At 57.6% G+C, this 24,038-nt stretch overlaps 2 protein-coding genes across 9 annotated transcripts in view; one reads left to right on the top strand and one right to left on the bottom strand.

Annotated features, from left to right (window-relative positions):
* The first annotated feature begins 1,223 nt into the window (after positions 1–1,223).
* MIEF2 (mitochondrial elongation factor 2) lies at positions 1,224–6,446 on the top strand. Of its 6 annotated transcripts, none has more exons than XM_040453036.1 (5): positions 1,225–2,460; positions 3,379–3,533; positions 3,721–3,901; positions 4,428–5,522; positions 5,900–6,446. In XM_040453036.1, exons 2-4 carry the CDS (start codon positions 3,390–3,392, stop codon positions 5,480–5,482), a joined length of 1,380 nt encoding a protein of 459 aa, XP_040308970.1. In that variant the 5' UTR covers positions 1,225–2,460; positions 3,379–3,389; the 3' UTR covers positions 5,483–5,522; positions 5,900–6,446. The 6 variants fall into 6 exon arrangements, 5 of the variants coding, with proteins under 5 accessions (XP_040308970.1, XP_040308972.1, XP_040308969.1 ...); XM_040453038.1 differs by having other exon boundaries at positions 1,225–1,866; XM_040453035.1 differs by having other exon boundaries at positions 1,225–1,470; positions 2,285–3,533.
* A 5,180-nt stretch (positions 6,447–11,626) lies between these two features.
* TOP3A (DNA topoisomerase III alpha) overlaps positions 11,627–24,038 on the bottom strand; it is a 28,246-nt gene continuing 15,834 nt past the window's right edge. For all 3 annotated transcript variants that reach the window (XM_040453040.1, XM_040453041.1, XM_040453039.1), the window contains 8 exons: positions 23,239–23,424; positions 22,918–23,047; positions 20,107–20,220; positions 19,840–20,005; positions 18,504–18,647; positions 15,876–15,998; positions 14,202–14,845; positions 11,627–12,857 (listed from right to left, as the gene is read on the bottom strand). In XM_040453040.1, coding sequence (XP_040308974.1) covers positions 12,679–12,857; positions 14,202–14,845; positions 15,876–15,998; positions 18,504–18,647; positions 19,840–20,005; positions 20,107–20,220; positions 22,918–23,047; positions 23,239–23,424 — 1,686 coding nt within the window. In that variant the 3' untranslated portion in view covers positions 11,627–12,678. The remainder of the gene's footprint in view (positions 12,858–14,201; positions 14,846–15,875; positions 15,999–18,503; positions 18,648–19,839; positions 20,006–20,106; positions 20,221–22,917; positions 23,048–23,238; positions 23,425–24,038) is intronic.

Below are 24,038 nucleotides of genomic sequence, written 5' to 3' on the forward strand. Positions count from 1 at the left end.
GGGCCCGCGGGCAGGCGGAGCCCGGGCCGCGCCCCTCGCCTGCCCGCGCACGCGGCGCGCCGCGGGGAAGCGTCGGGCCCGCCCAGTCTGCGTTAGACCTCTCTGGGCCTCAGTTTCCCCGTCTGTTCGCTGACCCGAGAGGCCTCGAAAAGTCCGGGCTCCCCCTGTGCTCCCGAAGGCTTCATAACCCCCAGGCTAAATTCCAGCGACCTATGGTGGGGGAAGAGTGTCACAGGCCCTGCAGGTCCAGGCACTGTCCCCTGGGCTGCTGCATCAGCTGGTGTTGGCCATGACCTCTGGAGAGATTATAGACCGAGGCCCCAGGGACGCAGAGACCTGGGAGCTTCTATCCCCGCACTGGGCCCTGCATGGCGACCAATGGTAGCATGACGCCTGGGTCCTTGGGACCTAGGACTCAAGGAAAACCCCAGGCCTGCTCCTGGCCTCAGTTTTCTCACCTGTGAAATGCTTCCTAAGGTTGTCTCCAGGAACAAATAAACTGTAGCTTGGAGCATACAGCAGGCACTCAGTAAGTGGCACATTATTATTATTCCCACTTAGAGTCAACACCCACCCTTATCTATTTCCTTGCTCCCCCACCAGCCGGCACATAGTGGGTCCCCAATAAATAAATGCCGAGGGAGCCACAGGTTATATGCATAATCATCCTTTGCAGGAGAGGAGGCGGCCTTGAATACCCATTTTACAGGAGAGCAAACTGAGGCCAGAATGGAAAAGTGGCCCGCACAAGGTCACACGGAACAAGTGGCATGGGTAGCCTCCTGAGTCACGCGGTGTGCCCAGCAGACCAACAGATAAAATAACGAAGCCACCGAGGCGCCCTCAGAGGTGACTTAAAGGGTCAGGCAAGCGGGCCTTGGGACCAGGTAACACCTGATTGCAGGCCCGAGAAAGAACGTAAGCTCAGATATCTTTCTCCACACCGCTGCCTCACATGCAAGCACACACGCCTTCACAACGGGCCTTTGGGACTGTCTCTAATGAACTCTAATGAACATTCTGAACTCTAATGACCACCACCACACCGCCGGGTCTCGAGTGGGGTCGGGGGGGTGGGGGGTGGAAACTCGGCCCTGCGCCTTTAAATCCGGAGTGCGTCCAAGAGTCCCGCCCAAGAGGGAGGGCGATTGCCGGAGCGGGGGCGTGGCCTACGTATCATTGGCTAAGCTGCGCAGTATTTTCGAACGTGGGCGGGGCCTCGGGCGCTCCGATTGGACGCAGGGCTTGCTTGTCTGCAAGCGTTGGAGGTCAGCGGCAGTCCCCGGGGCCTCGGTGTTCGGTCCCCGGGTCCTCCAAGTTCCATTCCCAGGCGGGTCCGGGCTCAGGGGCCCGAGCAGACTCGCTGTGTCCTCCGGTCGCTGTGCTGAAGCCGCGACGCACGTACAGCCGGAGTGTGACGGGGCGGCCCCGGTCACCCAGTCCTGGGCGTGGAGCGTGCGTCGGACGCAGGTCGGGGGCGTGGTCTCCGCCGGGGCCCCTGGTCAAGGACCGGGAACGAGGGAAGGGCTTTGGGCCCCAGGCTGGGGTTCGAATGTCGACTCCGCCCCATCACGTCTAGCGTACCGCTCAGCATTTCTCAGGGCCTGGGTGCCATCCCGGTGAAAGGGGCCCTGGCAGGCCCACTAGGGTCTGCTGCGCGGCCCGCTCAGCCCCTGCCCTGGGTAGCAGGTGTGGCGGAGGAAGGGCAAGACGCGAGGCATCTCAGAGCGCTGTGGGGCCCGGAAGCCCAGAGTCCGGTTATTTTTAACCACCCGCGCCCCCTCCCCCTTCGGGGAGTTGGAAGGCTTCTGTCTGGGGCCTGTGCGACCCCGCCAAGGATTGCTCCGAGTCCACTTTAGATAGGAGGTATTTAAAGCGCTTTACAGTTTGTGAGTTGATTCTTGGTTCCTCTGGAAACGGGTGACAATATTGATCACCGATAAGGAGACTAAAAATGGCTTCGGGGCCTTGGTGGGTCATCACCCTAGCCTTTGACCAACCCAGGCCCCAGAGCCCTCTTGTCCTATTTTTAGTCTGGCCAAATTGGGGGAGGTGTTGGGGCTGAGTCTCGCAGTGATTCAGGCTTTAGCTGCTCTAGGCATCTGGTCACCTGGCAACTGAGCCGTGGGCACCCACAGCTGAGCAGGGAGGGCAGAAGTCCTTGGTGCCCAAGATGGCTCTGGGCCCATTGGTCATCTGCTCAGGCATCTGCACAGAAGACGGTTCTGCCTGGTCAGGTACTGCCTGGTATGTGAGCCTGTGCTTTGGTCACACACCCCCTCAGCTCTCAGGGCCTGAGGGCAGGATTTCCCCTGGAAGAACCTGAGGCTGGAGCTTGGTGGCCTGGGTCTGGGAAGGATCTCTGCCTCTGCTTCCCAAGTGCCCGGCTCTAACCCACGCTACCGTTCTGGGCTCCTCGCTTGTGAATCCTTCCTCACCACTGCCTGTGCCATTTTACAGGTGAACAAAGCTGGGGCTTCGGACCCTCCTCTCTCTCTGTTGCTTGGGCTCCCAGCCTCTGAGGACAACGGCCACCGCCTCCCCCCACCCCCCGTTATTATTCTAAACCTGAGGGGCCCAGAGATGCACTGAGCCAGTTCTGTTTGGGGTCTTTAGAGAAACCTTGCTTGCTTGTCCCCACAACTGGGTCTTCAACCTTGACTGGCACCTACCTGTTGATGAGTGTCTCCTGCCCTCCCTGGGCGTCCTGGGCCATCTCATTCCTCCCATCCTTTGAGTTGATACCTCTATTACCCTGTTGAGATCTGGGGAGGGGGGTAACTGAGGCCCCCTGAGCTTCACTGAGGTTCCCTCAAAGGCCTGAGGGGCCCTCCAGAGCAGCCTGCCTGGGACCCCAGCTGTGTCTTTAGGCCTCAGTTTTCTCCTGCTCTGCCCAGCCCTTGTTAAGAACCAGGATGAAGCAGCCTCTAGGACCTGGCCATAGGCCCCTGGAGACCGATTGGACACTGGGGGTGGGCAGGAGTCAGGAAGCTTTGCAGTCGTGGGTCCGGGTCCACACCGCTCCCTGTGTGGTCTGGCAGCCTGTTTCTCTCTAAGATGGCAGTCGTGATGATAAGACCCACCTCACGGTCTGAGGTGATGCAGGGGGTCCTTGAGGGTGGGATGGAGAAGACGGGCCTCCTTCTCTGACCTGCTACAAGTTTCAGGCCTATGTGACCTTCCCTGTCCAGAGGATGGGTGAGCTGTTTGCAGGTTTGGGCAGCTCCCCATCTCCTCCCAAGAAACCCTTTCTCCTGAGAAGTTCCCAGGATCGCCTCTCATGGGCTCTACTGTCAGCGACCCCAGCAGGATGGGGTCTGTCCCACTGCCAGCCTGGCTGCCCCCATCTAGCTATCCCTGCACCCTGCTCTTTTACAGGCAGACAGACCATGGCAGAGTTCTCCCAGAAACGGGGGAGGCAGCGTGACGAGGTCCTGGGCAGTACTGTGGATTTCCTCCTGGCCAATGCCCGCCTGGTGCTGGGCGTCGGTGGGGCCGCTGTGCTGGGAATTGCTACCTTGGCTGTGAAGCGGGTAAGGCCAGACTGAGCCACTCATAGCTGGGGACCGCTGTCCTCCCTGCAGCGGGGCCCCAGAGGGTGGTGGGGACAGCCCACAGCTGGGACCTGCTTCTCTACCCCGGCTACCTCGGCTTTGGCCGCCGGCTTTGGCACGGCTGCCCAGGCTTCAGATGCTCTGATCCTTGTCACTCGGCCTGCAGCTCATCGACAGGGCCACCAGCCCTCGAGACGAGGATGATGCCAAAGGGGACACCACATGCCTGGAGGAGAGCTGGAAGGAACTGACCCTACTCAAGACCACACCATGCCTGCAGCCCCGGACCCCACCTGCTGCCCTCAGCCAGCCAGCATCGCTCCCCGCCCCCTTGCCATCTGCCCCCGGTGAGCGGCACCCCTTCCCCCCAAACCTGGGTAGGTCCCCCTCTTGTGGTCACATTTGGGAGATGCAACTCAGACTCCGCCTTGACTGCCCTGTGTGACCCGTGCAAGTCCCTGCTCCTCCAGGGTGCCGTCTCCCTGCATGATTAATGGTGGCGTATTTCTCTGCCCTGCTAACCTCCTGGGTGGCGTCAAGGCTCCGGCCACCAAGACGCGACTGGGAGGGTGGTACCAGAGCATGGCAGCAGCGTTATGACAGCGAGGGGCCCCAGGTGGGGAAACTGAGGCCAGTAACCTGTTTTCCCTTTCTACATGAAGCTGTTTTAGGGTGCGGGGGATCTGAGGCAGTGAGAATTTGTCACCACGTGCTCCCTGTGCGTGAGGACTTGAGCTTAAGTGCCCTCTCAGGTGACTGTTTCACAGGCAAAGAAGACGAGACCCAGGATGTCACACGGCTAGTAAGTGGGTAGAGTTCTCTTGGCTCTTCGCGGGGTCTTCTGACACAGTCCCTGACCCCTTCATTCTGCAGAGGGGCCCTCAGACACCGAGCCTCAGCCGTTGCCTCAGCCGAGCTCCCCAGCACCGCTGTGCCTGACGTTTCAGGAGAAGCTGCTGGCGTTCGAGCGGGACCACGTGACCATCCCAGAGGCCCACGTGGCTCTGGCCAAGCAGCTGGCCGGTGACATCGCCCTTGAGCTGCAGGCCTACTTGCGGAACAAATTCCCAGAACTGCCCTTCGGGGCCCTTGTGCCCGGCGGGCCGCTCTATGACGGGCTCCAGGGGGGGGCCGCCAGCCGCGTGCGCCTCCTGGTTCCCCTGGTGCTGGAGGTGGGCCTGTGGGGCCTGGTGCCCGGCGTGGACACCGTGGCCAGGGACCCTCGCTGCTGGGCCGTGCGCAGGACTCAGCTTGAGTTCCGTCCCCGCGGGAGCAGCCCCTGGGACCGCTTCCTGGTGGGCGGCTACCTCTCTTCCCGGGTCCTGCTGGAGCTGCTCCGCAAGGCCCTGGCCTCCTCCGTCAACTGGCCGGCCATCGGTGGCCTCCTCGGGTGCCTGATCCGGCCCAGCGTAGCCTCGGAGGAGCTGCTGCTCGACGTGCAGCATGAGCGCCTCGAGTTCACCGTCGCCGTGCTCCTGGCGGTCACTGGTGCCGACGCCGAAGACCGCCTCCTTCTGGCCTGGCCCCTGGAGGGGCTGGCCGGGAACCTCTGGCTGCAGGACCTGTACCCTGCAGAGGCCGCCAGGCTGCGGGCCCTGGACGAGCGTGATGCCGGGACCCGCCGACGGCTGCTGCGGCTGCTGTGCGGGGTCTGCCGCGGCCACCCGGCCCTGGGGCGGCTGGACTGCTGCCATCTGACCCAGGTGGTTCTGCGCCTGGGGGAGGAGGAGGTGGACTGGGCCGAGGCGGCCCTGGGGGAGCGCTTCCTGCAGGCCCTGGAGTCGCTCATCGACAGCCTGGAGCGGGCCAGCCTGCCCTGCCACTTCAACCCCGGCGTGAACCTCTTGAGCGGCCTGCGTGAGGAGGAGATTGACGACATCGGCTTCGCGCTCTACAGCGGCCTGCAGGCCCCCGAGTGTCTGCTCTAGATGGGTGGGGACAGGGCGGCCGGCACTCGTGCTGATGCTGGTGAGCTGTGTGCGCCTCCCCTCCAGGAATTTGGAGAGCACTTTTTCTCTTGCTTTAGCCAGAATAGAGGAGGGTGCTCTAAGTCCGCGGGGTTAGCATGTCCCGGGCAGCAGTCCGGGGAGCCCCAAGCCCGGGCCTCTGGGGCAGCCTGCCTCTCCCGCCCCTCGGGCCGACCCTAGGACCTTGGGCTCGGTCCGTCGTCACCAGCAGTGAACGCACTGACAGAACACGGCTTCTGCTGTCCTAGGCAGGGGATAAAGGCAGCTCCGTTTTTCTGTCGAGAGGGTGAGTTAGCGCTTTCCTCAGGTGCCAGCTGCAGGCATCTCGAGGCTTCTGGTGCTGGATGGTAAACACGACACGTTTGTTTTGTCCCCCAGGGGCCGGAGTCACCTGGTACCCCCGGATTGCAGCTTTGGGGCTGATTTAAAGGCCGCGTCTCCCGACGTCACCTGCGTGTCTAGTTGGCTTGTCGAGCTCTCCCCTCTAGCCTGGAACAGGAGCTCAGTCTGGCGTGCTGCCCACCTCGTACCTCAGGGGAAGGCCCCTCTCCCTCCAACCGGGCCATTTTTCTCTTTGGGCAGAGAGGCCCCTGGGAGAGCCCCCTTCCGCTGCTGGGGGAGCCAAGGTTCCCTGTGCTGCCCACCTTGCCTAGAGGCAGGGCTGTCCGACCAGCTGCTGCTGGGTCTGGCCGGAGAGCGGAGGCCGTGCCTTCCCAGGGAAGCCGGCTGAGCGGGCCTGACCTCCACAGTGCCAACCTGAACTGCTCCCCGCTGACGCCTGTGTCCTCACTGAAGCCTGGCAGAGGTGGGGAGGGAGGGCCGCCCCACCTCCCAGGCATCCCTCCCGTCTTTGGTATCCTTCTTGCTGAAGCAAAGCTATGCCTCAAAGAATGTGAATGACAATAAAAGGAAAAATTCAAACGTCTGTGTGATTTGTGCTGGGCCCTTATACACTGGTCTTTGGAGTCCTGGAAGCTTGGCCACAGGTCTCGGGATCAGCCTGGAGGTGTTAGGACCGAACTGGAAAAGTAGGTTACGCGGAGGGATGATACTACAGGATTCCTGGTGTGACGTTTCACTTTAGTAATGGGAACCAACTAGTTAGGGAGTCTTTTTTCCCCCCAAAGCCTAAAATCCTCAAGCCCCCATGTCTTCTGTGGCAAGCCAGGACTGCCCCCCAGCCGGCTCGTCAGTGTTCAGAGAAATGTGAGGTTCCCACCTCCCCTCCGTGTGCTTTGGGCCATGAGTGCTCAGGGTGTGGCCACCACCGCCACTGTTCCCGTCCTGCTTTTCTTTCCCATCTTGGTGTGTTTCCTGAGGCAAACCCACCCCTTTGAACCGGGAGTACAGGACAAGGAGCAGGATCAATGTCCCCTCTCGTCTGAGAGCCTGCACATGGAATAGATGAGATGCCTGGACCTCTGGATGTGGGACCGTGGGCTGCCTCTGAAGGTCATGAGGGCCCTGCCACAGGCCTTCAGACAGCTGGATGGCTCCACGGAGAGGCGGTGGTGAGGGTCAGAGGGCGGGAGACTGGCTTAGCCAAGGTCCATTCGGGTCACTTGGCTTGGGAACCGGTGCACAGGGAGCTTTGAGCCGCTGTAATGGCAGCCGGGTGTTGGCAAGGGAGCAGCCTGGAGGCAGACAGAGGCTGGGCCTTGGTATTCTTGTTGGTAAAGTAAATTACGTAATACCAACTTCTCAGGCAGGTGTCCGGAGTAACTGCTCGAGTGGTGTTCGCGTGGGGCCTGGCTGACATAGGAACCAGACTGTTGGCCCCTGCCGCCTCCCCACCGACACAGCAAGGGGCTCCCGGCGCCAGGCCCGTGTCTGACCAAGCCGTGCTCCTCAGGACCCCCATGGAGGGCTGGCTGGGCACAGCCGGGGGCAGCAGTCTGGAAGCCAGCTGAGTCCAGAGCCCCTCTTCGTAGATGATCAAACCCCACCACGTGGTGCCCTCCGTGGAAGCCCCATGCTTCAGGTAGCTCTGAGAAATTCTCCCGCTACGATTTCAGTAAGAAAAACCCAGGATGAATTAAAAAAAGAGAGAAAGGAGGTGCTCGTGGTTAACATCACTTACCCAAGGTTAGTGTCTGGGACTTTCAGCTGCTAGCCAGAGAACTGGAAACAAATCATCATTTTGCTAAGAGCCTTTTCAGGACCTCGTGTGCTGGGCCAGCCCAGAGCGGTTGCTGATCAGTTTCACGCACCCCCTTTAACGCAAGGGCCACTCCAAGTCTGTCTGAGCCACTTGTGGGCTCAGCCCAGGGTCTAAATGTCTTAATATTTAGACTCTGGCCACGGTGGCAAAAGCAAGCAATCTGTGTCCTTGACTTAGCTTTACCATGTGACCCAAAGCCAGGAGCTCTGATGACTGTGGCACAGCAGAGATGCTACCTGCTCAGAGAGAATTGCCGATGCAGATAAAAAAAAACCCCCCCCCCCCCGCAAAACAGCAAATAGAAACTTACTAATTTAAAACATGTCACCGACACCCCTTCCACCCTGAGTCCAGAATAAATCTGACTGTACATAAAACGTATCCTTTTTGTAAATCCACTTGTCTGCACTTCTCTTCAGGAAACGCTTAGCTGCAGAACAGTCTACGAAGTGGGGCTACCTTTCATTCCCTAGAGCCGACCTGTCCAGTTGTTCGAATCTTCGCGATGACGGTAGATCCCCCTTACCCATGGTTTCGCTTTCCACGGTTTCAGTTCTGCCTGGTCGACTGCGGACCAGAAGCGGATGACCCTCTTGATGTATCGTCGTGTCAATAGCAGCCTAGCGCTACGTCACAAGGTCCACGCCATTCACCTCCCTTCATCACGCATTTTATCATCTCATATCCTCACAGGAAGGGTGGGTACAGTGCTATACGGTATTTTGAGAGGGAGAGAGAGGACACATTCACATCTCTTTTATTACAATATATTGTTATAGTTGTTCTATTATAAGTTATTGTGAATTTCCTACTGTGCCTAATTTATAAATTGGACTTTCTCATGTATTCTGGGAAAAGGCATAGTAAAACTCAGAGTATATAGGGTTTGGTACTATCCGCAGTTTTAGGCACCCACTGCGGGGGGGTCTTGGGATGTATCCCCCACCCATAAGCGGGGGGATAATTGTACTTTAAAAACAATAAACCCTGGGGTGTCCTTCAGCTCGGGTCATGATCTCACGGTTCGTGGGTTCGAGCCCCGTGTCAGGCTCTGTGCTGACAGCTCAGAGCCTGGAGCCTGCTTCGGATTCTGTGTTTCCCTCTGTCCCTCCCCTGCTTGCTCTCTCGCTCTGTCTCTCAAAAATAAATAAAAAACATTAAACAACAACAACAACGACAAACCCTGAAGAAAGCCTCTGTGCACACAAGCTGTGGCACAGGACATTCCTGGGAGTGCAAAGCATTCAGTGTTCAGACCCTGAAGGATCTAGCCAAAGTGCATTCTGGAAGGACGTGGGTCAGCAGGCCGTAAAACTGGCCCAGAGCACCGAGCTGACACCAGCCGGCTGGGCAGGAAGGGCAAGTGTCTGGTCGGGGAGGCGGAAGCCTGGGGCCCACGCCCACGCCCACGCCCGTGCCTCTGCCCCATCGCGGCGGCTCCCAACCTCCTTCCAGCAGACTTCACCACTTGGGAGATGCACGCTCCCACCAGCCATGATGGCTGTCTGTGGCTCTCCACGCTTACCTGGACCGCACCGAGAAGCTGTCACTTCAGTGTCAGCTGAGGGGCCACCTGGTTCCTTCACGAGCCAGAATCTACCTCGGGAATTGCCTCTGAGCTAGCTTACGAGGCACGCGAGGAAGGCACTTCTCAAGCTTTGGTGGCAAAGGGCCCTTCCCCTTCAGATTAATGTGGCTGGCGGGGACGAAAAGGGCACTGGGGCCCAGGGGTGGGGGCTGGAGCTGCCCACCCAGCAGCCTGTAGGCCAAGGCCACTGCTCCACCTCCGGCCTGTTCACCCTAAAACGGAGGCCTTCAACCTGGCACATCGCATATGTCTTACGCATTTACATTTTTCAGAAGTCAATTTTTCTTTTGTAATCAGAAAAAGTTATTAAAAAAAAAAACAAAAAACAAGCAAACCCCAGCAACACGACCATTTGATTGCACTCGCTTTGTTGAGGACGCTAAGGCTGTAGCGGACGAAGCCCAGATTGTACCCCAAAGACGGGCTCCCGGGACGCTGTTTTGCGTCCTTTCTGCACTCCTGCCAATTTCCTGGGACAGCACAGTCCATCGGGCCGCGCCTTCAGGCCGGTGGGAAGGCCAGACTCTCCAGCTCCTTCAGTTGTGACCTCGCAACCCGGAGCCCCGCTCCCCCACCATGAACACGGCAGTCTGAGGCGGGGACGGGGCGCACACATCTGACCCCGGAAGGGACGGCCGGGGGGGGGGGAAGAGTGGTACCACCTGGCACGCTCGCTGAACCTCCACCACTTTGTATTCTAGTCCCGGGAACTCGAACACCACGCGCGATCCCGGGGTCTGAGCAGCTGACGTGTTCCTGGGAGGAGCGTGGGCTGTGATTCACCCCAAAGGGCTGCAGCGTCTCCTGCCGCTGTCCCAGGAGCTGGTGCCCAGTGTGCCCGGCACGCGTGGAGCGGCGGGGGGCGGGGAAGGGGACTCATCTGTAGTTTCCAGCTGCTCTAAGACCAGGAAGCTTCAGAGATGGATTCTGTGAGCCCGGGGCAGGCAGACCAGCTGACGGGGAGGTGTGTGCGGCACCAGCCAGGCTTCCTCTCCTCCGAGGGGCGGCAGGCGGCTCACCCCGCGGCGTGGAGAACAGTGTGGACTCTCCCAGAGCTCCGAGGTGCAGGCATGGCAGCCGACTCCAACTCCTGCTTGACAGCTTCTAGGGGTAAGCAGGTCCCCATCCGGGGAGATCCGCGATCTCCACCATCAGCCGGGCAGCAGCCGCTGCCTTGCAGGGAGGCTGGGAAGCCGATTAACACGGCGCGTGATCCGCCTGGCCTAGTGCTCAGCTGCAACCGGGACTCAGCGAGCTGGGGTGGTCTTCGCCTCGGCCCTGCACCGCACAAGCTGTGCGTGGGGGTCCACACGGGGGTCCAAACCTTTCCAGTCACCATTAGAGGGGGACAGATCCATTTCTTGTTGCCTGAACGCTGCCAGCCTGAGCAGGCCATCAAGGGACCTGGAAAACTCCCCCGCGGGTTCTGTCGGTGACGTTCTCACTGCAGCCAGTCAGGCCTGGCTCTGACCTCCCGCCAAAGAGCCCCCAGGTGCGTACCATCACCCTGTTACGGACGAGATTCTCCGGCTCAGCAGTTAGGGCACAAGTCCGGGGAGGCACCGCAGGCTGGTGGAGAGTCAGCACCCCAGCCAGGTCTGACCCGGGGACAGTCCAACCCGGTGGTGGCACACACGGGAGTTACCTGTGGGAAGATTAAAATCCACAGATACGCACGTAAAATCTAGAACCTATAAAGAACTTACGCAACAAGACACAGCACGTGAAAAGATGCGCGACGTCGACGGCCGTTCGGAAAATGCGCGTCAAAACCACAGGAACACTTCACACCCATTAGGATGGGTAATAAAATAATTATCCAAAGGAGGAAAATACGTGCTGGCGAGGATGCGGAGAACTCCCTTGTGCGCTGTTGGCGGGAACGTAAAATGGGGCAGCTGCTGTGGAAAACTGCTGGGCGGTTGCACAGAATTACCCAGAGAGCTGGCAGGTCCAGTCCCAGGTGTGCACACCAAAGAATTGAGAACAGGGGGTCGCGTCTTTTTTTTTTTTTTTTTTAGGTAGGCTTCATGCGCAGAGCGGAGCCTAAAGTGGGGCTCAAACTCGTGACCCCGAGATCAGGACCTGACCTGACATCCAGAGTTGGATGCTTAACCAACGGAGCCACCCAGGCACCCCACGATGGTCAAATCTTGTACCTGAGTGTTTAGTAACGCCATTGATGAGAGCCAAAATGTGGAAACGGATCAAATGTCCGTCAACTGCTGCCCGGAGGGACATAGTGTGGTTCACCCACATGACGGAATACCACTCGGTCACGAGTACTGACGCGCGCTTGTGGATGAACCTGGAAGACGACGCGCTGAGTCGGAAGAAGCCACAGAAAGTCGCATGCTCTGTGATTCCGTTTATAAGAAATGTTCAGGACAGGGAAAACCGTCAAGACGGAAAGTAGACTGGTGTTGCCGAGGGCTGGGGGGAGGGGAATAAAACACAACAGCAGGATCGTGACCCACCCTGCCGCCCGGACGCGCCACGAGCAACTCTGGGCCACCCGCTGCTCTTAAAAAACGCTGCCCGCTGCCATCCAGGCAGGGAACGGAGCTGTCGGTCAAACCGAACGGTACAGGGCCAGGAGTCCAAAACCCAAGGGCAGTTCACTTCGTCACCTACTAGCATTGCAACTCCGGGCAACTCACACCCCGTTTCTGCTTCTCTTCTAACCAGTGAAAGAAACCACACAGTTATGTATCATTCAGAGGGTTTTGTAAAGACAGACCAGGGACACGGCCACCTCTGCGAAGCGTGGAAGCATCCGGAATCTCGTATCGTGTCTCTGCTCTGTGGGGCAAGCCGTTTGTGGGGCTGGGAGCGCTTAGGCTCGCTGCCTGCCGTGTGGACAGGGAGGACGGGCAGGGGCCGGGAAGAGAGGCGCAGGGGGCCAGAGACAGGCGAGAGGTCCCCCCGAGCACTGGCTGGCATCTGTGGCTGTCGTTCCCGCCACCGTTCACCGGATGCTGCACCACACCCACCAGAAGAGAGGGACGGAATTCTTTATTAAGGCACACAAGCTGTGGGAGCCGCTCCCACGGACACAATTCTAGAACAAGAGCCGCTCCCATCCCCTTCTCAGAATGTCTGTGGGCGAAGCCCCTTCCAGGCTGCCTGGAGCCACAGCGCGGGACGCACCAACCCCGCTGGTAAATGCTTTGCGGCGCCAGCAGCAAGAAGCCCAGGCGGGGAGCCACCGTCCACCAGAGACGGACTTCTCGAGACAGCGGTCCGGATCCGGACTCCCGAGCACGACAGGCGGCGAGACTCCAAAAGCCGCCACTTTCTGCAAAGCCTCCAGGGCAGCGAAGGGCAGCCTGGTCCCGGTGAAAACAGCTTATTCCTGAGACGGAAGGGGCAGGTGTGAGGACGTGGCCCTCTCTCCCCTCCCCTGCCTCATGTGTTCTGAGGACAGAAGGGACGGGTGTGTCCAGGCTGGTGGCAAACGCTGCATTTCCGGGGCTTCTTGGCCGTGGAGCCCGTGTCTGAGGAAGTGGCCCGGGCTCTTTTGCTTCTGGCCTCTGGCCCCTGGATTCTGCCCCTGCCTCTTGGCCAGGTCTGGACTCCGAGACTCCCTGTGGGAAGAGTCAGGGGAAGGCTGACTTTGGAACAGACACACAGAAGTGGCCAGAAATACAGGTCCCAGCACTGGGCGGAGGGCGTCCCTCCAGCCTTTGTATGGTCACGTCCGCCCACAGGCCAGGCTCCCTTCCCTCCTCGCCGCACACGGTGTGTCCCCCCCCTTCCGTTGCCCCGACACCACTCCCTAAAGGACCCTGTGTCCTTGAAGGCCTTGGCCCACCATCACTATCCTGACAAGGAGGGCACTATTGTCACTTCACACAGGCCTTCTTTACAGAAGCAACATCCTGCCAACTGGCCTGAGGCCACACGGAGAAGCAGCAAAACCCAGCAGGCCTGTGACCAACAACCTGCTCCCCACTGTCCGTGCCAGGAAACGGGATTCTGGATTCCTCCAGCCCTCAAATGGCCCTCTTAGTTTGGACCGCCCTGTGTCACCCGGGACAACTGATCAGCTGGCCCGGACGTCAGACACCACTTCCTGGACCACCTCTCACACACTGCAAACCGAGTCTGTCGTGGCAGTGGCTGCCTCCCGCCCCCTCGGGCACTGGTAGCCAGCCCTGTGCCTTCCCCAGCCTTCTGGGTTCTTCCTGTACAAGCAGAGCAGGCAATGTGTGTTAGAATCACCGTCTGAGACTTAACTAAACTCTTCTGAGACAGGAACCCTAAGGAAGGTAGGCAAGTGCCCAGCTCACCGAGGAAACTGAGGCAGTGAGGCCGGGCCCTTTGTTCAAGGTTCTATAGCTAGGCTTTGGGACCAGCTCTGTCCGACAACAGGCCTTTTGGCTATTCTCAGGCACCAACTAAGCTTCTGCTGCGCGCTGGGGTGGGCGGGGACCGCTTCCAAGTGCCTCTGCCTTGCTCCAACGTCTGGGTGGTGGTTCTCACCAGACCCAGTTACCGGGCCCAAACCGTGTAACTCTGGGCAGGTTCCTAGACATCCCCAGGGCCAGGCTCCGCAGCTGAAGACAAGGACCTTGCGAGCCTACCGAGGCTAGAGGAGCACAGAGCCGAGCGGTCCGGCTGACCCCGGGCCGTGCTGCGGTGCGACCCCCGGCGGAGGCGGTTCGCTGGGACTCAGCTGCCCCGTTTGCACAACTGTGAGCACGTGCTGAGCTGATGGGGGCGGAAGACGCACAGATAGCGTGTCTAGCGTAATGCCGGGTGCGCAGCGGGCAGCTCTGTGGGCCTTGAATTTGGCACGAAGACCACGCGCGCACCTGCCGGCCCCACCGCTGCCCCGCCCTCCCTTCAGGGGCCGCCCTTGCTCTAGGAGGTGGACGCCATGCACACCGCGGCAGAGCCCCGGCCCGGCTACACACGTCCCGTCTCACCTGGGGCCACGTTCTCGTCCGCCCACTGGAAGAAGCCGCACTGCTGCTCTCTCGGCTTGGCGCATGTGTGGAACTGGCGCCCCTTGTTGGGCCCGTCCTTCTGCACCGTCCGGGTGACGGTGGGCTGGCTGCACAGGCACGATGTGCCCCCTCCGCTGTCATCACCAGGTCTGCCGAACCCACCCTGGCGATGCCCCGGGCCAGGCGGGCGTCCTGCCGAGCCACCTGAGGGTCTTGGTGCCGAGGGGGGGGGCCCCCCTGCATCCGGGGGGCTGCTGTCGGCCCACAGGAAGAAGTTGCAGCCGCCACCGTTGCACTTATAAAATTGCCGGCCCTGGTTGGGACCCTCTTTCCGGACGGTGAGCAGCACGGCCTCCTGGCCACAGTTGCAGGTCACAGAGTCACTTTCACCAGTGGCGGCGGGTGGTGGCAGGGCCCGGGGGGCGCTGTCGATTCTGTTCAGGGACTGGCTAGCCTGCAGGTGGTTAGAGGGCTGGCTGGCTGGCTGGCTGGCTCTGGGGGCGCCCCGTGAGAGTCTTAGGTCCAGGAGCTCCATCAGGGTCTCATCACATCCTCCGACGCAGCCCACAAACTCCAGAGGCATGGTTGGGGGAAGGCTGCCACGTTTAAACTTGAACTTCAACCTAGTGAGGCCAGAAGGTGAGTGGAAGCATGAACCACCAGCTGTAAGTCTTCTGGCCCGAAAAGGGCTGCGCCCACCCTGGGCCTCCCCTCGGTGCCCCAGGAGCCCATGCCAGCCACCTGCCAACCGCTAGCCCGTCCAGCTGTCACGAGGGCAGAGGGGGAGGCAGGGGAAATCTAAGATCCCAATTAATCACCAAAATACAGAAGTCTCTGAAAGGTTCACTTCCTGTAACACCAGCGGCTCTCAGGCTCCTGGAGGCTCCCGGGCCCTTTCAAGGTATTTTGTTACAAGGCTAGGAAGTTACAGCGGTCATTCTTCCCTGCTGTAGGCATGCGACTTTGCCAAAGGCCACAGCCCATGCCACGGGCCCAGCACACTGCCTGGGAGCAGAGGCCGGAGTCCAACAGTCTCCTATCTAAAGCCAGACATTAGACTTAGAGAAATGGGAAACAATGCATTGTTTTGTTTGGTTTGGTTTGGTCTGCTTTGGAAGTAAGTAAAAACATGCCATTTATGTCAGTATGCAGTGTATGCATTATAAAATTAATACATATGTCTTTAAATGCCTCCACTTTAATTTAGATGGTTAATCTAAATTGATAAGCTTATCGATAAGCTTAACCTAAGTTAATTAGGTAAGTTGATTAATTAGATAAGTTAATCTAAATTGATAAGCTTATTGATGAGCTTAACCCCACAACGAAAGCTCTTTGGGCTCCTCAATGATTTTTACCAGTGTAAGGGGTCCTATGGCCAAAAGGTCTGAGGACCGGTTCTACACGAGGGCTCTGGGCCTTTGGGAGGAGCCTGGAAGCCACGGCCGACACACAGATATTCTCTTCCCCATGCCCTACTTGGCAGCAATCTAGCTGGAAAGGGAAGGGACACAGACCGATTTAGGACTGCCAACCCAGCTGCTGCTGAGAGCACCGATTCGCCCCCGGCCACGCAGGGGTCTAGGAATGAAAGTCCCGGGAGATTCCCTCCCACCTGTGCTCTTCCTGCAGCCGACTCAGGGGCCAGCTCACCTGTAAACAGGGTGCGGCTGACAAACCGGACACACAGTCCCATCCCTGCTGGCCTCCAGCACAGAGTCAGGGAACCACATGGCCGATCGGCATTCTGGGAAACCGGTGCAGCTGAGGTAGAACCTGGAGGGCAGAGGGAGCAGGGTCAGGCAGGAGCCACCAGACTGCATGCAGGAAATAAACATTCCTAGACTGTCACCCATCTGGCAGGGAGACTTTTCCTCAGTTGATTAAGGGAGATCTTGATTTTTCCGAAGGACACGTAAATGGATACACAGTCGCTGGTACTGAATGAGAAAAACTAGCCTGCATTTATCTCCCATCTTCCTGAAAAAAAGAAATACGTGTTGCTGACTCTGCTTTCTTTAGAAGCACCAAACCAGGGTGCCTGGGGAGCTCCGTCAGTTAAGCTTCCGACTTGGTTTCAGCTCAGGTCTTGATTCGCACAGTTCGGGGGGTCGAGCCCCGAGTTGAGCTCTGCACTGTCAGTACAGGGCCTGCTTGGGATTCTCTCCCCCCCTCCCCCATGCTCTTGCACACATGCCCGCGCTCTCTCTCTCAAAACAAATAAATAAACCAAAACCAAAAAACAACCCACTGACCAACCCGGGCCATAGCAAGGCCACGACCTGAGGGTTCTGCTCAGGTTCTGGGCCGTGTGCCCTCAGACCTTCCCCAACTTCTCCACACGACAATTCTGATGGAAACCGTTGATACTCTCAGTTTACAGTGGGGCAAACTGAGGTGGGGAACAGTCTGGAAACCTGCCCAAGGATGCACATGCGGTGAGTTAAGAGAGCTGGGAATAGAACCCTATCTGTCTGATGAAAGAGCTTTTACTCAAGACACCTGCACCACATCATTCTGAGGTTTTTATCTATTTAAGTAATCTCTACACCCAATGTCAGGTTCAAACTCGCAACCCGGACATCAAGAGCTGTGCGCTCTTCCGACTGAGCCAGCCAGGTGCCCCTTGGCCAACAATTCCCTACAGCTTCCAGCCACGAAACTTTAGGGCTGGACTAGCCAACGTGAACACAGTTTACGATGTCCTTTGAGCATGCCTGGGTACGACCAGACCAGGGGAAAACTAACCAAACCCCAAACCCCAATTATTCAAACAGCTAATCCACTGAGAAACGGCAACTATCAGATAAGCCCTGGAGTGGTAAATTCCACAAGACAATCCCCAGAACCCCCCGACTCCTCCCGGTGACTCAAGCACTCGGAGAACTTCAGAGTTCACAGCACAGCACTTACTAAGCCCTCGCATGTGGCAGTCCGCACTGGGCGAAGCCTGTACCGGCACCGGCTCGTATGTGTGCACCTGCTGCCCACTGCCAAGCTGGGCCCATTAACCTCTGGTTTCTGAGAGCCGGCCTGGCCTTCTCTTTGCCCAGGCCAGTGATGGGTCAGTAGTCGGGGATGCCACCTGTTCCCGTGGCAGCTCAGAGGCGGCACACGGCTGCAGCCCAAAGGGGGCAAAGGAATGAAGGGCCGCGAAGACCTGGGATCAAATTCTGCCTTTCCCGCTCCCCAGGGCTGCCTGCTGTAGACAAGTCGCTTCGGCCCACGAAGCCTCAGCCTCCACTCCGTACGAAACTGAGGTAAAAACACCACCCTGCTGTGTGGTTATGGAGTCCAGAATGTACGTCGAGGACCGTGCATCGTGCCCCCCATAGGGATGGCACGTGATAAATGACGGCCACCATCTCCATTCCCCACTCCTGCTGTGAACACCTGCCAGCGGCCAGGGGCCGGCTTGGGGAGCCTCGCAACAAACTGCCTACCCACTGCTGCACTAAGAGTGAGAAGGGATGTGGCTCGTCCAGGTCCAAATCAGCGCCAAAGCCGGAAGAAGACAAGCAGTGCCGCTGAGTATCTCTAACACGTCACACCCTGCGCTACTAGACTTCTGACCCATGACGCCAAACCCTCACCCTTCCCAGAGTAGACCCCGCCGCCCCAGGTTTATGGAAAATTGGCGCTTAGTAGTTAAGTAACCTGCTCTGGGGCACAAAACTTGTGTGTGGCAGAAGTGAGATTTGAACTCAGACCCAACGGGGTCCTCAGCTCATGCTTCTCCACCATCCTCCACACGGTGAGTGGGCGGCGTCTGATCCACAAGGGACGCAAATCTGCCGTCATCTCCCACCTCCTCTGGATCCCAGGTCATGTCACGACTCCAAGGCCGGGTCCCTGTCAGCTAGCCTTCTACCTCCAATACCTAGTGCAGGGGCCAGCAGCAGCAGGCCTGCCTTTAAATAATGACACAGAGGGGCGCCTGGGTGCCTCAGTCGGTTAAGCGGCCAACTTCCGGCTTGGGTCATGATCTCGCGGCCTGTGGGTTTGAGCCCCGTGTCGGGCTCTGTGCTGACAGCTCAGAGCCTGGAGCCTGCTTTGGATTCTGTATCTCCATCTCTCTCTGCCCCTCCCTCACTAGTACTCGGTCTCTCTCTCTCTCTCTCTCAAAAATAAACATTAAAAAATAAATAAATAAATAAATAAATAAATACACAAACAAACAAAGACAGACACAGAAGTGAAACGACAGGGCCCTGCAGGGGGCTGTATGGCCAACCCAGCAAGTGCTGGGTGAGCACCGGTGGGGACAAGTCTGGCACTGACCCGCCACTCTTCTTGGTCTTGAGGACCATGTCCTTGTTGCACTGCGGGCACTTCTTGATGGGCTCTGGCATGGCTGGGTAGATGGCTTCTTGCTGGGCCACCTCTGCCCCTTCCCCAAAGTACTGGGATAAGGCCTCGTCCAATCTGAAGGAAGAGCAAAACATTTACGATATTCTTACATGCGCACAGCATGAGTGTGACCAGGGGAACCGGCGGGCTGCTCGCCGCAGGCCTGATGCGGAGAACGGAGGCAGACGGAGCTGTGTTGGCCAAGCGGCCCTGGCTCCTCTCTGGCTCCTGGCAGCTCCCGGGAGTGATCCAGCTAGAGGCAGGTACTTTTGCCTTGTCACCAGCCCCGCACCAAACAAAACTGCACAGGGTCCTAGCATGCACTCCAGAAGTGTCTGTCTGTCTGGATTTACATTTAAATGAGCTCGTCCCGGGACCCCTGGGTGGCTGAGTTGGTTGAGCGTCTGACTTCAGCTCAGGTCATGATCTCGCGGTCCTTGAGTTCGAGCCCTGCGTCGGGCTCTGTGCTGACAGCTCGGAGCCCGGAGCCTGCTTCGGATTCTGTGTCTCCCCCTCTCTCTGCCCCTCCCCCACGCATGCCCTGTCTCTCTTTCTCTGTCAAGAATAAACAAACATTAAAAATAAACTAGCTCATCCATTTCTCTTTTTTTCTTTTAAGATTTTATTTTTAAGTAATCTCCATACCTAACCCGGGGCTCGAACTCAACCCTGAGATCAAGAGTCACATGGTCTACCGACAGAGCCGGCCGGGTGCCCCGGCTCATCCGCTTCTTTGCCAAACTGGCATGGGGTAGAAAACAGGTTTGCGTCTAACAACATGCACACGTGCCGCTTGCTGCGTGGCCACCTCCAAAAAATACTCCACAGAGCAAACGTGTCCTACACCAGGACTAGGTTTCCTGCCCCACGGCTGTGCTGCCTGTTAACTCAGGACAATTAAAATCAAGAGAATGGCATCTCTATCTGGCGCCAATAGCCTGGCATGACCGGACCAGATCTTTCCGATTACCGTTTGTATGCTGGCGAAGCTCTAGGGGAAGGGGAACCCTCGGGAGGAAGGCCCGAAGGGGAGGGAGCTGCATGGGGACGGCCCTGCCAGGCACACCGCCGGCTGTGATGAACCGGCCGGAGGACATCTAACCACCCGTGGCGCACACTTCACGAGGTGCGAGGAGCCGCGCCGCCCGGTTTCTGCTGAATCACCCCCACCCGCTCCCGCTGCCGCTGCCGCTGCCCAAGGAGAGGTTACGGCCCAGGAAGCAGAGCTAAATGATCTCATGCGCACACAAGTAGGATCCGGACTCACTTCTTTGCTTTGGCCACTGCTTCAGTGAAAACCTGTTTGTATTTCTGGACTTGCTGCCTCAGAACCACCAACTTGTCCTTCTTCCCCTCACAGATCAGCTTCAGATCGGCTTCCAGCTCAGCCCGGAGGTTGGGCTTGGACATCTCATAGCCCATGGAGTCATAGCCTGCAGGGGCAAGAGCGGTGTTCTACGTGGCCCTGGGTGACACCTTCGGGGACTTTGGTTACGCGGCTCCGCCGAAACCTCCGCAAGCTCCTCCTCCTTACCTTCCACAAGCCCCATGCCTAGATGCCCGGGCAGAAACCGCTTGTCCGGGGTGAGCCCGACGTACATCCGGGCTTTGATGGTCTCGATGTGCTCCGCATGAGTGGCATCAGTACCTGAAAGCCAGTCCTGGTTACTCGGGGTGATGCAGACCGTCCCCCCGCCCTGGTGTCCTGTGGGCACCTTCCTCTGCCTGGACTTCTTATTCTCGGTAAGACCCCTCCCTTCGCATCCGGCCCACGCAGAAACCACATTTCTCCCTCGCATCCACTTCCTCACTTAAGCTGTCAATGTCAGCTTCGCAACTCCTGCGTCTCTGTCCTCTGCTCCATGTGGCAGAGCCACGGCTGGAGCCCACGTCATGTCATCTGCATCAGTGCAATGTGCTCGGTCTCCTCCTTTCTGGCTGCTTCCTCCACCCACCCCTTCTTTATGCTGTGGCCAAAGGGTTCTCTGCAAATGTAGCTCTGGCATCAGAGAAATGCAAATCAAAACCACAGAGGTACCACTTCACGCCCACTTGAATGGGTATAACCAAAAAGCACCGATAGCCACAAATGTTGGCGAGGGCACGGAGAAACCTCAAGCCTCAAGCGTTGCTCCCAGAGCGTAAAACGGTGCAGCCGCCACAGCAAACAGTCCAGAACTTCCTTAAAAGGTAAACACAGAGTTACCTTAGGACCCAGACATTCTACTGCTAGGTTATCTACCCTAGAGAACTGAAAACTGTCCATACACAAACCTGGACACAAATGTGCACCGGGACAAATGGGAAGGACCCAAAAGTCCATCGACTGAGGAATGGATAAACAAACCGGGGTGTACCTGCACAACGGGACAGCACCAGCCAAGAGGGAAAGAAGTACTGATTCCCGCCACAGTGTGGATGACCCCTGAGAACACGCTAAGTGGAAGAAGCCGGTCACAAAAGGCCACACGCCGTATCGTTCTAGTCAGAAAGATGAGTGGTTGCCCAGGACTGGAGGGACTGGAGAGAAGGGGGGATGGGGTGTGACTGCTAATGGGCACGGGGTTTCTTTCTGAGACAATGAAAACGTTCTAAGTTTAATTGTGGGGAGGGTTGCACACTTTTGTGAATATACTGGATGCTGATTTGTACGTCTTACATCAGTCAAGTGTGTGGTATGTGAATTATATCTCAATAAAGCTGGTAACATTTTTAGGTTTTTTTTTTTTTTTTTTTTTTTTAAAGCTGGTAACATATTAAAAAAAGTAGCTCTCTTGAGCGCCTGGGTGGCCGACTCTTGGTTTCGGCTCAGGTTGTGATCTCAGTTTGTGAGATCGAGCCCCGCATCAGGCTCCCTACTGACAGTGTGGAGCCTGCTTGAGATTCTCTCCCTCCCTCTCTCTCTCTGCCCCTCCTTCACTCTCTCTCAAAAGAAATAAAAATAAAAAAATAAGTCTTTGCTCTTTTCCTCAGAAATCTTAAACTGCGCTCTGCTAGCCACAGGCCAACACCCAAGCTCGTTAGGCAGGCACGCCGGCCCCGCAGTGAGGCTCAAGTCATCTTCCCAGCCTCACCTTCCACGCACACCCCTGGCCACAGCGCCATGTGCTTCCCTGTGCCTCTGTCCTCCTACAGACTCGGCCGGTGCCTGGCTTGCCTTCACTCGCCAGGAATCCTTCCTATGAGGTTTAAGGCCCCTGCCCGCTCCCTGCCAGAGCCCATCGGGCTGGACTTAAGTGTTGCTTTGATTTCTTTCTCCCGCTGGATGAGCCCTTGGGGGAGTGGAATGACCAGGCTTGATTCCTGTCTGTGTCTCCGGGGCCTAGATCGACATCTAGCTGTGGAAGCCTCAGATTTTTAATGAGTGAATCCTGATGGGTGAACTAACTTTAATTTTAGCGAACCCCGCAACTTTGCGGACAGTACAGCAATGGCCAGAGGACTCCAGGAGGGCACTCCTTCCTAAGTCCCAGGACTACAAAACCCACTGTGTAGTGAAGCGGTTGTGCCCCAGGGCGGGCAGCTGTGCCCCAGGAATACGCCCAGGGAACTCCCACTTCCCCTCCATCCACTTCCCTCTCCATCGTGCCGCTGCCCCTCTGAACTAGGTTTGCCGGAGACCATGACAGAGCCGTGACGAAAACTGACGAGGGGTGGCAGATCTGTCCCGAGGGACCCACCTGTAAACCTTGGGCCACGGGGCTTACCGGGAAAGCCAATTCTGGCCCAGTTTCTTTTTAACCTAATTTCCAGTTCCCATACTGTTACGAGGAATGCTTTAAGGAAGACCAAGGGCACGGCCGCGTGTGGCAGCAAACTCAGACTCCGCAGGGGCCTGGCAGGTAACGAGCGGAGAGCGGAGCCAAGTGTGAGCGATGGGGAAGGGACAGCCACCACTCCAATTCAACTCCAATTCCATTTCTGGGCGCGAAGGGGCGGGCTGCCAGACCCGACGCCTCGCAAGACGAAGACACGGATTTTTTATGTGGAATCTCTCAGGCCTTAAATGTTGGTAACTTATTCAAAATAGAAGCAAATCCCTGTGTGGGCCAAATATCCTAAGTCCACGGACAGGACCTGGCCAGGGTGCTCCCAGCGCACTGCCCCCGAGTCCTGGGACACATCGATGTCCTCATTCGGCTGCTGTAAAGCAGTGGTTAAGAGCACCATGTGCGGACTTACTCAGACCAAGGTTCTTAACCTCTCTAAGCCTCACTTCAGCTACAAAGGGGGTGAAGAATATAATGGCCACGTTAGAGCTGTGGCAAAGACCAGAAGAGACACGGTGCCTGGCCCATACGGAGTGTGCCGGAGCCGCCAGCTACCAGGACAGCAAGCTACTGACCAATGCCGTGCTTTTCCATGAGGGCGATGAGGTCGGCTTCGGTGAGCAGCTGGGGGGGACTGGTCTCTCCGTCCACCATCTCCACAGTGCTGGGCTGAAAGCGGGAGCCTCTCTCGTAGACGGGGAGGGTCTACAGAGAGCAGCAGAAGCGTCACATCATTCCGCGTGGCACTTAGGCAAAAGACAACTTCCATTTCAAAGAATGTGGCCCCGCTCCATCAGACGGCACTGGGGTTGGGAACACGGCTGTCTTCCCCTTTCCCCGAGGCCCACGGGGTGAGACGTGGCCTCTGGCCTCTGACCGGGCCTGTGCTTTAGTACCTTCTCACTCCAGCGGTCATATGGGTACACATCCAGGTAGTTTCGGGCCAGAATCATGAGGCCATGGGCCACGAAGCGTTCCTGAGCGATATCGATCTCCACAGTGGTCTCCTGCCCCTGAGCATCCTGGGAGCAGCAAGCCAGGAAATGACGAACGATGAACTCATACAGTCGCTGCTCATCTCCCTAGGAAGAAAGAGAAAGGGTCTGAAAATCCCTCCAGAAGATAGCCTCTCAAGTATCGCAGCACCACCAGTAGTCTGACGTGGCCGAGGCCACCTTCCGGCCCAAAGTTCCACATGAAACAGGGCACGTGGCTCCCGTAGCCCCCGCAGCAGCACGGAGCGCTGGGCATACCCGCTGTGTGCTGTGGACTTAGACACAACCCTACTCAGGTGAGGATAAGCAAGGAAGGCATCCTACCTTCCAGACTGAGAGGTGCTTCTTTTGACATAAACCCCACCAAGGGAGGAGACAAGGTAAAAACATAATAAACTAATAAGGGATCCCTTGTATAGAAGACACAGTAAAGTTACAGCCAGCAGCCCTACACCATCATGTTCACAAGGTTCATGGAACTTTCTACCAGTGAAATAATCAAGGACTGAGCGAGGTTCAATCTGTCAAAGCCCGTAAGATGCTCATACTCATAGCCAATAATTCTAAGAATGGATCCAAAGGAAACGAAAGGTCCACACAGATATTTACACAAAGGTCAATGGTTATTATGTCTCAGAAAGTTGAAAGCAATCTTAAAAAACAGGTTTTTGGCACAAAAACAGACACATAGACCAATGGAA

The sequence above is a fragment of the Herpailurus yagouaroundi genome, unplaced genomic scaffold (assembly GCF_014898765.1).
Source record: "Herpailurus yagouaroundi ecotype Mexico unplaced genomic scaffold, PumYag 208, whole genome shotgun sequence".
In the NCBI taxonomy this organism is placed as follows: Eukaryota; Metazoa; Chordata; class Mammalia; order Carnivora; family Felidae; genus Herpailurus; species Herpailurus yagouaroundi.